The following is a 16,966-nucleotide window of genomic DNA, read 5'->3' as shown; positions in this document are numbered from 1 at the left end:
CACGCACGTATAAAAAAGTTATGGCTGTCGGAATATGGCGACTTTTCAAAAAATAATTTTTTAACACAGTTTTGGCTTTTTTTTTATGGGGTCAAAATGTAAATAAAAACCATATAAATTTGGTATCCCCGGAATCGTAACGAAACACAAAATACAGGGGACATGTCATTTTGGTTGCACAGTGAACGTCGTAAAACCAAAGCCCGTAAGAAAGTCGCAGAAATGCATTTTTTCTTGAAATCCACCCCATTCTGAATTTTTTTCCCTGCTTCCCAGTACATTATATAGAATAAATAATGGCGGCATCATGAAGAAAAATTTGTCGCAGGAAAAATTAAGACCTCATATGGCTCTGGGAGTGGAGAAATAAAAAAGTTATGGGGTTTAGAAGGAGGGGAGTCAAAAACGAAAATCAAAAAATGCCATCGGCGGGAACGGGTTAACTTCAAATACCTCTGACCCAAAGTCACTATGTAAAGTTTCTCACAACACCGTATATATAGCAGCTCAAATACAAATTACATCCAACACAAAAGTCTCACGTATTCTCTGAATTACAGCAAAAACAAGATACAAACTTACATTTCATATCCCATACCTTATACACAGTACGAAAACCTTATCCATGCCTGTATATACACACTTCTACAATCACCGCAGACGAAGTCGCGGGTACCAGCTAGTACAGTATAAAGTTCAGCCAGACTTATAAAGACTTAAACCCGCCCTCTGGTGACTGAGTGAATTGCAATTTTGTCTCTCTCTTCCTTCTTCTGTCAGCCATGGCGTCCTCTGCCCTGAGAGCCGAGCTGGACTGCTCCATCTGTCTGAGCACTTACACCGATCCTGTAATGCTGAGATGTGGACACAACTTCTGCCGGGTCTGTATTGATCGTGTTCTGGATACACAGGACCAGTCTGGAGTTTATTCCTGTCCTGAATGTAGAGAAGAGTTTCAGGTGCGGCCTGTACTGATGAGGAATTTAGCTCTACGTAATATAATGGAGAATTTATTGTCTACTCAACCAACACAGACAGAAACCGGGATCTTCTGCACTTACTGTGTGGACTCTCCTGTACCTGCTGTGAAGTCCTGTCTACACTGCGAAGCTTCTCTGTGTGATAAACATCTGAGAGGCCACAGTAAGTCACCAGAACACGTCTTATGTGATTCCAGCACTGACCTGGAGAAGAGGAAATGTTCTGTCCATAAGAAGGTCCTGGAATATTACTGTACTGAGGACGCTGCTTGTATCTGTGTCTATTGTTCAGCAGGAGAACATCAGAGACATCAGATGGAAATGCCGGATGAGACCTCAAAGAAAAAGAAGAAGAAACTGAGAAATATTCACCAGAAACTAATCACAAAGAGAGAGGAGACTGAGGAAAGAGTCCAGAGTCTGGAGGAGCGCAGGAGAAAAGCTCAAGAGAAAGCATCTGGAGAAGCCGAGAGAGTCATTGCCATGTTTATAGACATCAGGAGACGTCTGGACGACCTGGAGAGGAAGGTCCTGAGTGAGATCTCCAGGCAGGAGGAGCAGCGGTCATTGTCACTGTCTGCTCTGATCCAGAAGCTGGAGATAAAGAAGGCCGAGCTGTCCATGAAGATGCGGCACATTGAGGAGCTGTGTAACATGACTGATCCACTGACTGTCTTACAGGAACCAGACACAGGTGACTTGTGTGATCCTGAGGAGGGGGGAGGTGATGAGGACACAGGGGGACATGATAGACAGCGCCATGATGGAGATGATCGGGATGTGGCTGTGATCTCAGACACATTACACACATTATGTGACATAATATCAGGTATAAGGAGCGGGATCTATGTGGAGGGTCCTGCAGACATATTACTGGATGTAAACACGGCTGGTAATAATCTCCATATATCAGACGACCTGAAAATTGTAACTTGGACACAAGAGAAGCAGAATCGTCCAAAAACAGCCGAGAGATTCCAGTACAATCAGGTGATAAGCAGGAGGGGATTTGCCTCAGGACGACATTACTGGGATGTGGAGGGCAGGAGATCAGGGGAGTGTAGTTTGTGGATGGCTGGGATGTGTTATCCCAGTGTAGACAAGAGGGGGCAGCAGTCATTGATTGGATATAATTACAAGTCCTGGATTATGTGCAGATATAATAATAATCAGTGTTCAGTGATACATGACAATAAAGAGATCCGGATACCTGACAAGATCTCCACTAATAGATTCAGGATCTGTCTGGATTACGAGGCCGGGCAGTTGTCCTTCTATGAGCTGTGTGACCCCATCAGTCACTTACACACCTTCACTGCCACCTTCACCGAGCCCCTTCATGCTGCTTTATGTGTAGTAGAATGTTCTATAAAGATATTAGGGGGAGGCAGGAACTGGAACTATCCATCATAGAAATCCAGCCACAATTGATAGTACTCACCTCTTACACAGTGTCTTGCAAGAATATTCACACCCCTTGAAACTTTTTCACAGTTTGTCACCTTACAACTACAAACTTAAATGTATTTTGAGATTTTCAGTGATAGCAACAGAAAGTGTCAGATGATTGTGAAGTTGAAGCAAAATGATATATGGATATTAAAATTTTAATCAAATAAAAATCTGATAAGTGTGATGTACAAAAGTCTTCAGTCTTCTTTTGGGCTCTGTCTCTACCAGCTTTGCACATCTAGATTGGATGGAGTGTTTGTGAACAGCAATTTTCTTGTCTTGCCACAGATGCTCAATGGGATTTCGGTCTGGACTGTGACTGGGCCATTCTAACACATGAATATTCTTTGATCTAAACTATTCCACTGTAGCTCTGGCTGTAGGTTTAGGGTCATTGTGTTGCCGGAAGGTGAATCTTCTCCAGTCTCAAATCTTTTGCAGGTTTTCGTCCAGGATTGCCCTGTATTTAGCTCATCCATCTTCCCATCAACTCTGACCAGCTTCCCTGTCTCTACTGACGAAAAGCCCTCACAGGATTATGCTGCCCTTGCCATGGGTCACAGAATCCTTGGGATACTCAAAGGCTAGGATATGTTTTTATAACCTAACCCTTCTTTAAAGGGATTCTACCACTAAAACACTTTTTTTTCTAGTTACCACGTCGGAATAGCCTTTAAAAAGGCTATTCGTCTCTTACCTGTGGAAGTGCTCTCCGCCGCGCCGTTCGTTCAAAATACCGGTTTGTACCGGTATGCTAATGAGTTCTCTCGCAGCGATGGGGGCGTCCCCATCGCAGGAGCAGCGATGGGGGCGTCCCCATTGCAGCTCGAAAACTGACCGCAGCGCCGCCTCTCTGGTCTTCGGTGTCCTCCCCTTGCTTCTTCAGCGTACTGTCGGACGCCTGCGCAGTACGCTCTGTTCGACGAAGATTGCCGAACGTACTGCGCATGCGCGAAATTGCGATCCCAGCCATAGTGCGGGCACCGAACTTTCGCGCATGCGCAGTACGTTCGACAATCTTCGCCGAACAGAGAGCATACTGCGCAGGCGTCCGACAGACGCTGAAGAGGCAAGGGGAGGACACCGAAGACCGGAGAGGCGGCGCTGCGGTGAGTTTTCGAGCTGCAATGGGGACGCCCCCATCGCTGCTCCTGCGATGGGGATGCCCCCATCGCTGCGAGAGAACTCATTAGCATACCGGTACAAACCGGTATTTTGAACGAACGGCGCGACGGAGAGCACTTCCACAGGTAAGAGACGAATAGCCTTTTTAAAGGCTATTCCGACGTGATAACTAGAAAAAAAAGTGTTTTAGTGGTAGAATCCCTTTAAACTTCTCCACAACTTTATCTCTAACCTGTCTGGTGAGTTCCTTGGTCTTCATGATGCTGTTTATTCACTAGCGTTTGTAACAAAACACTGAGGTCTTCGCAGAAGTGGTGTATTTATACTGAGACTACATTACACACAGCTCATTAAGTGACTTCTGAAAACAATTGTGCGCACTGGATTTTATTTAGGGTTATCAGAGTACAGGGGCTGAAGACTTTTGCACGACACACTTTTCATATTTTTATTTGATTGAGATTTTGATAACCATGTATCATTTTCATTCCACTTCCCAATTATCTGCTACTTTGTGTTGGTCTATCACATAAAATCTCAATAAACTACATTTATATGTTTGTGGTTGTAAGGTGATAAAATGTGAAAAAGTTTAAGGAGTATGGTGGCCTCAGTGGTGACCCCATCATGGCACCCAAGTGAATGATGTCACTAACTGAGTACTGGACTCCGCAAAGAACCAAAATGAGATAACAGAAGGAGAGTATAAATGTTTGGTTTTTTTTACCTCCCCTGGGTCTCCACCTATTATACTCCGCATTCTGAACAGACCACAGAGTATAATAATTTACCACAATACATGTTGTGACGGCCATTTTAGTTGGCGTTGATGTAGTAGATGGATGGATCTCCATTTGTTTGGTTCTGTTAAACTGGCTCGGAACGAAGATGTTCGCCCACCTCTATTATTGACAGCTCAATAGACTTGGGGGGGGAGGTGGTAGATGCTTTTAAATAGTGCTAAATAATGATATAATGAACATGCCTATATGAATATAAAAAAAAAATAGAAAAGAACACCGCGCGGCACCTTGCGCATTATCCTTGTGATGATTCTCACAGAAAAGTGCACTAGTTATAATCACCTTAAATTGCTGTGAAATTGATCACAGCACTCAAACAAATATTCAGCAATTGATAGCAAGCAGATCCTATCCGTGTATCCACGTATATTACAATGCAATAGTAAAGACCAATCCAAAGAAAACCTTCTATAGAAGTTAACAATGGACAAATAGATCCGCGCTTACCAGCCGTATTCTTGTTACATTCGTTTATTAGTAGCCTTTCACACAACGCTTTTCGAAACCATACAAGTTTCTTCTTCAAGTGGACAAAGGACAATATAAAATATAAATATAAAATCTCTAAAAACAGCTGTGATTCACTTTTCACCAAAATACATAAAAATTCTGGAAATCCTGATCGCTGCAGGTATTGATACCCACAATATGGTGAACAATCCTGTGACCTGTATCACATACAGCCTTCTAAAATTACTAGTAAGAGAGTAATGTCAGCTATAGAATACTTATAATAAGGATGGACTGAACTGGATTCATTTTTTTATTTCAGGTTTTTAATTAATTTTTCTATTCACATAAATAATATAAAGAAAACAATAAATTTGTTTCATTCCTTTTTATGTTTTTGAGTACTTCATTCATATGTTTGATATGTAAAGGGAACCTGTTGTTATGATTTTGTCCCATAAACCAATGGCCGTACCCGACAGAGCATCTCACCTGTTACCCAACGCTGTCTGCATGATGTCTGCACGCTGCCCTTACTTTTATTCAATATTCAAATGAGGATTTTGAAGTCAAGAGGGTGGAGAGCTAGTGTATAAAGTCAAGTTCTCTTCCCATCGCCTCCCTTAAGCCCTCAGACCATGTGACGTTCCAACTCCAGCCCAATGAAATTCCACAGTGGTTATCAAACTCAGCGCTGAATCCAGGTGTACATGCCCAACTTCATAGCAACACTGAGCGTTCACCAGGGACTCAATGAATCATCTCATCCAGTCGGCTTCAGTGCTGGGCATGCGCACCACTCTGATATAGCCTGACTGAAATGTGTCACTGAGGCCCCAGCGCATGCGCAGTGATGAAGTTGAGGATGTACACCGCTGAGCTTGCCAATTTCATGAGGCCGGTGCGCTTACATCACAGAATCTGGGGGCAGTACATTGCACCATAAGTGTGGTGTTTGGGTTTGGAGAGTTTAACTTTATATGCTAGTGCTCCACCCCCTTGACGTCAAATTGATAATTTACATATGGGACAAAAGGATAGAGGCAGTGCTCAGACATTATTCAGACAGCGTTCAGCAACAGGTGAGATGCTCTATTGGGTATTACTTTTTGTTTATGGGGCAAAATCATAAGGACAGGTTCTCTTTAGGTCAGCAGGTAATGCAATCCTGCCCGATGCTTTTTTTTTATATAGAATTATTATTATACAATATGCATTATAACAGAAGAGAGAAGTCGATATTTTAGTCTGAAGGTCATATCTTATAGACTAACAGGTGTTTTGCTCTGTGTTTCTTCCCACTGTTAAGAAAATATATGAATTTCTGTTAGGACAGGCCGGGGCCTCCGCTGTGCTGCTCAGAGGCGCCTGACCTGATCCCTGTCCAGTGCCGGAGTCACTGCTGGTTCTGGTGCCGGGGTAGGCCGAAGGCATCCGCTTGAGTGTGTGGAGGTTTCAGTTTCTCCCTAGCACCAGGACCAACACTTCCAGGGTCAGTGGCGGGCCTGAGGCTATTTAGGCTTCATTCTGGTCTCAGCATGCCACCGGTTATCTGTTTACCATCGGTATCAACTCCCTGCCTCTCCTGCTTCCTTCCTGTCACCTGACTCCTGTTCCTGTACTTGGATTCCCTGGATTGTTGACCTGGCTTGCTTTACAGACCTTCTCTCCATGATCCCGATTTGGCACCACCTGACCTCCTGTGTATGACCTTTTGGCTTTCTCCTGACTTCCCTTCTTGGATCCTGATTTGGCTACTCCGCTGACCTCCTGTGTATTACCCGGCTCTCCTAACTTTGCTGCTGCCTCTTCCTTCTGCTACCTCATGACCTCTAGTTAACGACTCGGCATGTCTGAATACAAATTGGCTTCCTTGGCTTCTGTGTGTCTTCCCTGAATTACCTTCCTGCACTCCTGCCATCCAGAACCATCCTGCTCTTCCAGACTTCATTCCAAGGTTAGCGTCTGGGTACTTCTGGGTCCTCTTCCTTGGGGTTCGCTGGGTGTGTGTCGCTCTCTGGGCAGTTGCAGATCTGGGCCCCGGACTTTTACCAAGTCCCACTCCACCATTAGGAGTTCTGATGAAGAACTCCGGGGCCTGGTTCCGCTCCAGTTAGGGGAGCAAATCACACCCAGGACTATTTTTGCCTCAGCGCTTTGGGGATTCTAGTTGCCCAAGACCTTACAGAGTTGTTTGTTGCATCAGATTCCTAACAATTTCTCTTTTTGTAGTATACCACTGGATTTTTCTTTCTTTTATATAATTATTATTATACAATACGTATTATAACAGAAGAGAGAAATCGATATTATAGTCTGAAGGTCATATCATATAACAGAATAGAGAAATCGATATTGTAATCTGAAGGTCATATCTTATAGATTAACAGGTGATTTGCTCTGTGTTTCTTCCCACAGTTACTTAAATATATGTATTTCTCTTTTTGTAGTATACCACCGGCTTGTTATAAGACACAGACCGCCAGTGGTGCGTGTTCCTAAATTCTATTCATATTGGGGACCCACTGGGGGACATTTACTAATCCTGATGAATATTTAGACCAGTGTTCCCCAATCTTTTCAGACACAGGCCACCCTGGAAAAATAAAATTCCTTGGTTTACCCCCACTAAATAATTTTTACCAAACAAACAATGTTGTTTGAAGACATGGGGCATCTTCCCAACCAGAGTGTCACGGCTCCATGGCGGGTTTCCAAGACACCCCTGATTTAGACAATGTAAACTTAGACTAGGACCTAATATAGAGTGACTGATGCTGTAAATTGGGGTAGACTGCCCGGTAGAGTTTATACTACTTATTTGTCTAACTTTGTGCAAGAATTTTGTGCCCCCTTTCCTACTAAGGCATGCCCCCTACCAGATGAGACGAAGAAGTGTCTAAAACAGAAAAGAGGTTGGCCATAAAATTATTTAGAAGCCATGTTTTCTTATCACACCTTTAAAGGGATCCTATCATTCAAACTCATTTTTTTTCTCACTAACACGTCGGAATAGCCTTAAGAAAGGCTATTCTTCTCCTACCTTATTTCTCCGCGCTGCCGTTTGCTTGAAATCCCTTTTTCGTCGGTATGCAAATGAGTTCTCTCGCAGCATTGGGGGTGGGCCCCAGCGCTCAAACAGCACTGGAGGCATCCCCAATGCTGCGAGAGAACTCTCCAGCGATGCCTCCATCTTCTTCAGGAACGTCCGCTTCACGCGTCTTCTTCCGGCACAGGCGGTCAAGCTTGTAGGCCTCGGGCATCAGGCAGAGCCAACTGCACATGCCCACAGGCCACAAGAAAATGGCCGCTTACTTACTGTGTAAGCGGCCATTTTTCTTCTGGCTGCAGGCATGCACAGTCGGCTCTGCCCAAGGCCAACAAGTTTGACCACCTGCGCCGGAAGAAGACGCGTGAAGAGGACGTTTCTGAAGAAGATGGAGGCGGTGCTGGAGATTTTTCTCGCAGCATTGAGGGCGTCTCCAGTGTTTATTGAGTGCTGGGGCCCATCCCCCCCCCCCCAAAACCGGGATTTCAAGCAAATGGCGGCGCTGAGAAGACATCGAAAGGTAGGAGAAGAATAGACTTTCTTAAGGCTATTCCGACATGTTACTGAGAAAAAAAATGAGTTTGAATTATAGGATCCCTTTAACTTTTTAGAGCGCTTAGTTACGTAAATGCTCAGTGAGTACATGATATCAATACCCGGCTCCATGATGTGACCTTCACACTTGTCCAGATATCAGGATTAGCACAAATAACTGAAGGACAACTGGTTAATGTGTATTAGTCCTCCATCATTCTCATATATATAAACCCCCAGGAGCTCAGATCCACAGGAAGGTCCTCTACCTCCTGACGTCTCAAAACTCCTCTCAGGAACCTCCAACCTTGACATTATGCAGGTGATTTTGGCATTGCTGCTCGGGATCGCTGTGGTTTCTGCAGCTCCTCAAGGTAATGTTGGTGACTATTCTAGTACTAACAGTAATAATAACTTCTAACACTATGAACAACTATTATCCAAGTCCAAAAACACAGAGATTTGATATTAAGCCCTTTTCATCCTTTCAATTTCTTTTCTATAGCCATTTTTTCTATAAGGGCTTGTTTTTTTGTGGTAAGAGTTGAATTTGCAAATGCCACAATTTTGAACTAAATTTTTTTAGCCAAAACATCTCAATTTATATAGAAGTTTGATGTTTAGACTTTTAATGGTCATTCTCTAAAATTCTCGGAGTTTTAACTGGATTCCTATGGAGTGACTGGACAGGACTGGGCCCATCATCTCCGATGGCCTTACAATAGTTACATTGGCATATAGGTCCTCGATTAGACGCACGTAACCCTAGAAATTTTTCACTTTTTCAAACATGATATTGCACTATGGTTACCCGTCAACTTTATCCCAAATCAAGGGCCACGACAGAAAGATGTAAAGTATTACACTGGATATGATGTGCTTGCTTTATTTCCTTCAGAGCGATGGGCCAATAACTACGATCAAGTTCTCAACTATCAGTGTCCGAGTCATCAGAGCATTAACTTAATTTTCAGGTAATAGAATATGTAAGTACTTTATGCAGATTGCCCTGGGGTAGCCAAGTAGGAGGGAGGTGGCTAGTGGGACATGTGCCCCCAGTGCTTTTTATAAGCAGGGTTGACAAAGTGACACCATAATTCCCACCATTGTGGGAGTGCCCTCTCCTCATCGTGTTGTAGTATAGAGGAGCTCATTGCCCGGCTTTACCCTGCTCTCAGGAGACGAAAAAAGCAGGTGCAGAATTGAAGAAAGCCATTCGATTAAAGCAATTTGATAGACCTATTCTTTCTATGTTAGGATGGAAGGTAACGTTTTATGGAAAAGACTTGTTCAGCCTGGCTGTAGTAGGTTTTGATTTCGGTGAATTTGGTTTCCCAAGTTCTTGTATTACTGGGGCTAAATCCTTAACCCACTTGCAGAAGGTTGTGTATACTCAACCATCTAGGGTGATATATGGGAAATGTGCCTAGCTATGGTATAATACTGTAGGTGTATTGATGTACCTTCAAATCAAAGGACCCCAGATAGGCCCCTTTAGCATCCAGGACTCCATAGCTGCTACTATGGCTATGGTTACACCCATGAGTAGATTTTCTGAGTACACCCCCCATGTAACTTCTCCTACACCATTACAAACCACTTTATCAATTACAGAATTTTATGTATTATATGAATGCTTATTAAAGTATTCCCACCCTCTTATCCCTCCAGCATCCATGATAATAAGCGTGAGGATCGTATCTGGGATTTCGGCTGTCAGAACACCTTTAATAACCCAGGTTCCTGTTCCTGGACGGGTTACGTCAATGACTTTGACCAAGAGTTCACTTTCACCTGTCCCTTTGGCACCGTCCTGAGTGGAATGGATAGTTACCATGATAATGGAAGAGAAGACAGGAGGTAATGGGAAGACTTTCGTGATTACAGCAGTTCATGTTTGAAGCCCCTGACGTTTTTTTACCCAATTGTTTTTCACTCCTATACATCTATGCTTAAAGGGGATGTCCAGGATATTTCAGTATAGTGGTTAGAGGCCCAGGAGGGTGATAAAAGAAAAACAGACAAAAAAAATCCCAAACATACTTACAGATGTTCCGGTGTCACAGGCTGATGTCCGGTCCCGGGAGTCCATGCCGCATGTGCCCGCTGACACCAATCAGCAGGCTAAGGAAAGGACACAGGATGTCGCTTGTGAATACCATAAGTGACGTCTTGGTTACTTTCCTTAGGCCACTGATTGGCTTCAGCAGTCACGTGCAGCGGAGACTTCTGCTGGAAAAGCCTCGGGGTGCTGCAGTGCTGGACAATGGCAAACAGCACTTTTCTCTCCGTATGTTTTGTGCGGCAACAGAACGGAAACCACATAGACCCCATTATAGTCTATGGGGTCCGGGGTTTTCCTTAGGTAACCGCTCTTTATGCGGATAGGTTTCCTTTCGGGGGGTCCCCAAGTAGATTCTCCGAATGGAAACCTGAATGCAGATATGAATAACGTCTGAGTCATGTGATCTCATTCTGACCTGCCGATATTTACAAACCTTTCACTGCTCCCAATCTCACTTTCTGCATGAGGAAACTGAATTTTTAGATTGATGTAGATTTTCCATATTGATTTAATTAATAGGAGGTATCAAAATCCTTTTCTGGTCAACTATGAAGATCTTGACTTATTTTGGCTGTGTCTGCCACTTGGCTTACTTATGTTAGGCCTGTTGTAGGAGTGAAGCATGATACAGAAATTATTTGGTATCCTTTCAGTCTCTATGTAATCCCCTGCCCCCATAGGACCTGTACTAGGCCTAACACCCCGTATTAGTTGTGCCTGAAGTGTTCCTTGAAATGAGAGGCTTACCTACAATGGTCCCCAGCAGATTCACCAAATAAAGGGATTCCAGTTCTCTATAAAATGTTTGAGGTACTAGATTTTCATGGTACAGCTTCACTAGGAAGGGTGAACCTTGAAAGACTCATTTTGCGAATAGTGTCAGGGTTCTCCTGCAGGTTTAGAGTCCACCCCATATTCCAGCTATAGCCCAATTGCAGACATCAGAAGTCCCCCAGGACATCACCAGGAACAAACACTGGATGCTGTAAGAGATCCCAGGAGAGGTTAGGAAAGGAGAGTATGACTGCTTATTACTTTTCTACACGTCTTCTGGGTTTTCAATAATTCATTTTTGGGGAACTCCAGCCACGAATCACTATACTCTGGGGTCTGAATTTGCCATATTTGTATGAATCTGTGGGGCCTTAGCCTAAAAAACAAAAAATTCTTCCTAGATGGAGATTCCTCTGCTGTCAAGGTGAGACGGCTGTCCAGAGAAACTGCCAGTGGAGCGGCTACATCAATGACTTTGATGGCTACCTAAGATGGGACGCACCTCCAAACCATTACCTTGTTGGGGCTCATAGTTACCATGACAACCACAGAGAGTAAGTATTTGCACCGGAATACAGGATATGATGCCTCCAATTTGATATTTCACTAACATGCCATAGATATTGATATCTATTGAATTTCTATATTTGGAACCCTTAAAGTGGCATTCCCACAAAAAATGTTATTCTTTGGCATATTAGAAAGATACATGATTGTAAATGATAGTGAAGGTTATATTTTTTAACCAGTAGCTGTATTTGTGAATTTAGACCGGGGGTAGACAACCTTCAGCACTCCATCTGTTGTAGAAATACAACTCTCAGCATGCAAATTTACTCTGCTGGTCTTGGAACCACCATGGAAGTGAATGGAGCATGTTGGGAGTTGTAGTTTCACAGAAGCTGGAGTGCCGAAGGTTGCTGATCCCTGGTTAGACTCTGACATGGGAGTTGGAGGCCAAATAGTGGGTACTTAGAGGCCTCCAGTCAGCCCCCACCACGGCGAACAGTAATAAGGAAGAATTCTACTTTCTCCTAAAGCCTAATCCAATGACTTACAGAGGCATCATATGGCGGCATATGTAATGTGGAATATTGTATAATAATATGGACCTGTAGAAAGTCCCGGTTTAGGAGTCAGGCTATTGTCTGCACTACTGAACTGCTATTATCATCATCACCATCTTTTCTTTCTTTGCTTGACTCTCAATCTTCTTTGTTTTGTAGGGACAGACGCTGGAATTACTATTCATGCGAGAAGAACTGAAATAAAACAGCATTTTTAATCAGAACACGTCCCGTTTCATATTATTTCTATCCCGGTGATACCGGAGGTTACCTCTAGAGGTGCTATGCTCTGCAGGTTACATTACTTTTTAGGCATTGCTCTGGGGAGATACTGTTTCTTTATGAAGAGACCACCAGGTGACAAGGCAGTCTTTTAGGTTATAAATCACCAATATACAGTCTCTTAGTGTCACACTTACTGCGAGCAGTATACATAGATGTTTCGATTGATTTTATGACGTTTTACAAGCCCAATCTGCTGTTATATGGGTTGTAGAATGGAGAAGGTGGAGATCAGCTCTATTGGGGATAACAAACCCTCTTGGTGATTATTTTCTAAGTCACAATAAAAGGCAAAGACACATTTACATTGAATAAACATCCACAGTATAAGGGGAAAAGTAAGTGACTCCTTCAATTTAATAACTTTTAGATCCCCTTTTGCAGTGATCAGCTCCAACAAGTGTTTCCTGGAGCTGCAGGAAATTTGCACAACGTTAGGGAGAAATTCTGGAGCGTTCATCCCCAAAAATATGTTTCAGTTCATCTATATTGTTGAGTTGCCTTGCACATGTCTGGGAAAGTTCTATAAAGATATTAGGTGGGGCAAGTAGGAGAAACCATCATAATATGAGAAATTCAGTCAGAGACTGGTAACATCACGGAGTGCGCCATCTAATGGATGGACATCATAACATAATATCTAACTCGCTCTATGTTACACATGATCATAAACCGAAATGTATAGAATTACCAAGCGTGGCCGCGCTAATTAAGAATTAGGGACATATGAGAATTCACATATTAGTCCTTGTGGACTCCAGAAATAGGTCAACTTGTCTTACGCCTTGTTTGCTACGTAATCAAGCTATGTATACCGAAAAACGTGGGGCAGCGTCTACGGCTTACGACTCAAAGGTCGAAAGATATCACAGGACAGTGATTGAGGGATATACCCCCAAGAAACACCAATAGCGCGCTCCCTTCAGTAAAAATCAGTTCTGGTACGCTGATGTATCAAAATAAAAAAGATTTATTTAAGATGACGCGTTTCAGGGGTCTCCGGTACCTGACAAGTACCGCCCCTTCATCAGATCCAGATGGAAATACAAACATAACACACATAAAAAGTAAAATTACAATGAATCATACAAACAATGAATAGCATATTTCACATAAAAAATTCCTATTTTTGCATAAAGGGTTAATACAAATCATGTGGTACAAATAGGGATGAGCCATAGCTTGTTGTCATCATTTACAGGATTCCCCCATTTTCATACAATGTAACTAGGACGTGTATTTACAATGATAGAAACAAGTCTCCACACTATACAAATATATCCACACAACAGGGGAAGCTCCTTCACACATCAGTTCTTGTCTCAATGTTCTGCTGTTTGTTTTGCCTAATTAGTCTTATTTCCATGGGCTTCACCTTATCTCTATGTACATAATAGATAACACATAGTGGCTGAATGGCAGCAAGTCTTATCTCCTAGATGGCAGTGCAGTCAGTAATTCTCTTACCTTTAGGAGTTCTAGAATGTTTGCACAGCGTTTGCTACACATGCTGATATATAGACTTGCCAAAAGACCATGAAAGTGCTTGTGCAGGTGACTCGCGGCTTTGAAGTGATGTGCGCATGCTCAGAGTTACTTATACACTCGTTTTCTGTATTGGACACGCTGCATCTGTCCACGGGTAAACCGCCAGACAGTGTGCATTTTCCTCAAACAGCACCCTAAGTGTAGGGTGTTAACACTATCAGAATATGTAGACACACATATGCTGAGAAAAAAAGTAGATATACTAGGAGTCCGTAGCAGCTAAGTAAGAGAAGAAAGAAGGAAGACTTCAGGATAATTTAGCTTTCTGTGCGGAGTGATCTTCACTTGGTCTGATGTACATTATACAGCCTGATCGTGGTTGGAAGGAAGGACTTGCAGTAGCTCCTTCTCACACTTGGGGTGACGCAGACGGTCACTTACAGTGCTCCCAAGTGCCACCAAGGTCTCATACATGGGGTGGGATTTGTTCTCCCGCATGGAGCTCACCACAGACAGTATCCTTCTGTCACCCACCACCTGTACTGGGTCCAGGGGGCTCCCCAGACAAAACTGGCCCTTCTGATCAGCCTGTCAAGTCTGTTTCTGTCCCTGGTTGATATACTGTTCCCCCAGCAGGCCAGACCGAAAAAGATGGCTGAAGCAATCACAGAATTGAAAAAGGCCCTAAGAAGTGGCCCCTGGACTCCGAAGGCCCTCAGCCTCCTGAGCAGGTAGAGTCTGCTGTGGCCCTTTCTGTGCCACACACCCAGTTGATCAGCCCAGTTCAGTAAATTATTGAGGAGCACACCCAGATACTTATAGGTCTTGACTATCTGAATGAAAGTCCCTTGGATCTCCACCGGGGTCGGAGCACCTCTCCATTTGCTAAAGTCCACCACCATCTCTTTGGTCTTTCCAACAATAATCCTGAGGTGGTTCAGTTGGCATCATTCAACAAAATCCCGGTTTAAGTCTCTGTATTCCCTATCGTCACCATCAGTGATGAGGCCTACAATTGCAGAGTCATTGGAGTACTTCTGTAAGTAACAGCTGGATGAGTTGTGCCTAAAGACAGCAATGTACAGTGTGAATAGGGGCAAGAACTGTACCTTGTGGTGCCCCCGTACTACAGATCGCAGTGTCAGACACACAGTCCTGGGCTCTCACATACTGAGGGCGGTTTGTGAGGTAGTCTAGTATCCAGTTAGACAGGTGATGGTCCACACCACCCAGGTTCAGCTTGTCCCTCAGTAGCCCTGGCTGAATGGTGTTGAACGCACTGGAGAAATCAAAGAACATTATTCTCACAGTGTTCCCAAGTTTCTCCAGATGAGAGAGAGATCTATGAAGAAGGTGGATGATGGCGTCATCTACCCCAATGCCCGACCGATAGGCAAACTGGAGGGGGTCCAGAGCGGAACACACTAGAGGGCGTAGGTGTGTAAGGACCAGTCTCTCTAGGACCTTCATTAGGTGGGATGTCAGTGCTACAGGTCGGTAGTCGTTGTAGCCCATCGGGTTGGGTTTCTGTGGGAATGGTACCACACAAGATGTTTTCCACAGTTGTGGTACCACTCCCAGCTTTAGACTCATATTATACATGTGCATAATAACACCACACAGCTGCTCTCTGCACATTTTAAGAACTCTTGTGCTTATCCCATCATGCAATTTTGATTTAACGTGAATGTTTTATTAAAAGAATGCAATAAATGTATATTAGTTGCTAAAAGTGGAAACCAAACATTAAATTATATGCATCAAACCTCCTGAAAATAAGAGTTCAACATGTGCAGAGTTAATTCATATCACTATGGCCTACACCTGCATGCACGTGTCTTCAGAAAATCACCAGAACTATACTTACCTGGCAGGGGAGATTCCATGAACACCAAGGTGGCTCTCCCAGGGTGAGGCTCATCCATTGCACTCTGGGTGTGCTGACCCCTGCAATTTCCCCAAATGTGGGAAACTCAACTGCATAATTTGTGGTAGTGGGGGACTGCGTTCGCGCTTTCCCCTGGAAAAAAAAAAATCACCAGAACTGGAAGGAATAAAAATCTGCATTGAAGCTGGAAATGTTAAAAAAGTATCATCCTATAAAATGTAGGGATTACACACTGTGAAAAGCAAGTGAACCCCTAAACCCTATATATTATTCGAAAGCAGACAACCTTAAGATTATATATTTCTCAATGGGTTATCAATAGCCACATCCACCTTCATGCAACTTACAAATTTTTTTTTTTTTAAGTGCACAAACACATATTTGCACCTAAAACTCATGTTCAATCTTACATTCACATACAAAATACATTTAAAATAATAGCTTAAGGTGTAGACATTGTATATATATATATATATATATATATATATATATATATATATATATACACACACTATATATACCGCAAACATCAAGTACAACAAGAGCTTGGACTCTCAAAAACACTAATACAGAAAACAAGCAGGATTTTGTTGTTATTCACTAATATGTTAAAAAGTTATACTGCACCTAGCAAACTATGACACCAAAATCTGCCATATATACATACCGAATATATAAACACAACTTATTATTTCATATATACAACCACCTTCATGCAACTTTGCAGCAAACAGAGATTACAAGCAAAAATTGCACAAAAATTCTAATTTGTCACTGAAGTGCTGCTCAAGTAATCCCTTTCAGCAAACAAACTGTACTTTCTAAAAAACTGCAATATGTGAGGAGTTCATACATACAACACATGTATATATTTACAGGGGCGGGTGTTAAACACCTAAATCACAGAAAAGCGTCAATCAATTTTGTGCATGCAAATTTAATAGGACTTTACATAAAAATGTCATTTTCCATTCCCCTATAAAAATTTTAGCAATTTATACCTTCATCT

The 16,966-nt window shown here is 42.9% G+C and overlaps 2 protein-coding genes and 1 non-coding gene across 3 annotated transcripts; all 3 read left to right on the top strand.

Annotated features, from left to right (window-relative positions):
- The first annotated feature begins 764 nt into the window (after positions 1 to 764).
- LOC142205112 (E3 ubiquitin/ISG15 ligase TRIM25-like) lies at positions 765 to 2,393 on the top strand. Its single transcript, XM_075276471.1, has one exon. The coding sequence runs from the start codon at positions 783 to 785 to the stop codon at positions 2,391 to 2,393; it is 1,611 nt and encodes a 536-aa protein (XP_075132572.1). The 5' UTR covers positions 765 to 782.
- A 6,316-nt stretch (positions 2,394 to 8,709) lies between these two features.
- On the top strand, positions 8,710 to 12,498 carry LOC142205111 (hemagglutinin/amebocyte aggregation factor-like). The gene is made up of 5 exons (XM_075276469.1): positions 8,710 to 8,767; positions 9,292 to 9,367; positions 10,065 to 10,253; positions 11,634 to 11,786; positions 12,459 to 12,498. Exons 1-5 carry the CDS (start codon positions 8,710 to 8,712, stop codon positions 12,496 to 12,498), a joined length of 516 nt encoding a protein of 171 aa, XP_075132570.1.
- Positions 12,499 to 15,928: 3,430 nt separating this feature from the next.
- On the top strand, positions 15,929 to 16,092 carry LOC142205531 (U1 spliceosomal RNA). The gene has a single exon (XR_012716517.1). It is a non-coding gene; the product is annotated as a U1 spliceosomal RNA (small nuclear RNA).
- The last annotated feature ends 874 nt before the right edge of the window (positions 16,093 to 16,966 follow it).

This window comes from Leptodactylus fuscus, chromosome 5 (assembly GCF_031893055.1).
Source record: "Leptodactylus fuscus isolate aLepFus1 chromosome 5, aLepFus1.hap2, whole genome shotgun sequence".
Lineage (NCBI taxonomy): Eukaryota > Metazoa > Chordata > Amphibia > Anura > Leptodactylidae > Leptodactylus > Leptodactylus fuscus.
Note: the sequence above shows the minus strand (reverse complement) of the source record. Positions and strands in the feature narration are given on the sequence as shown.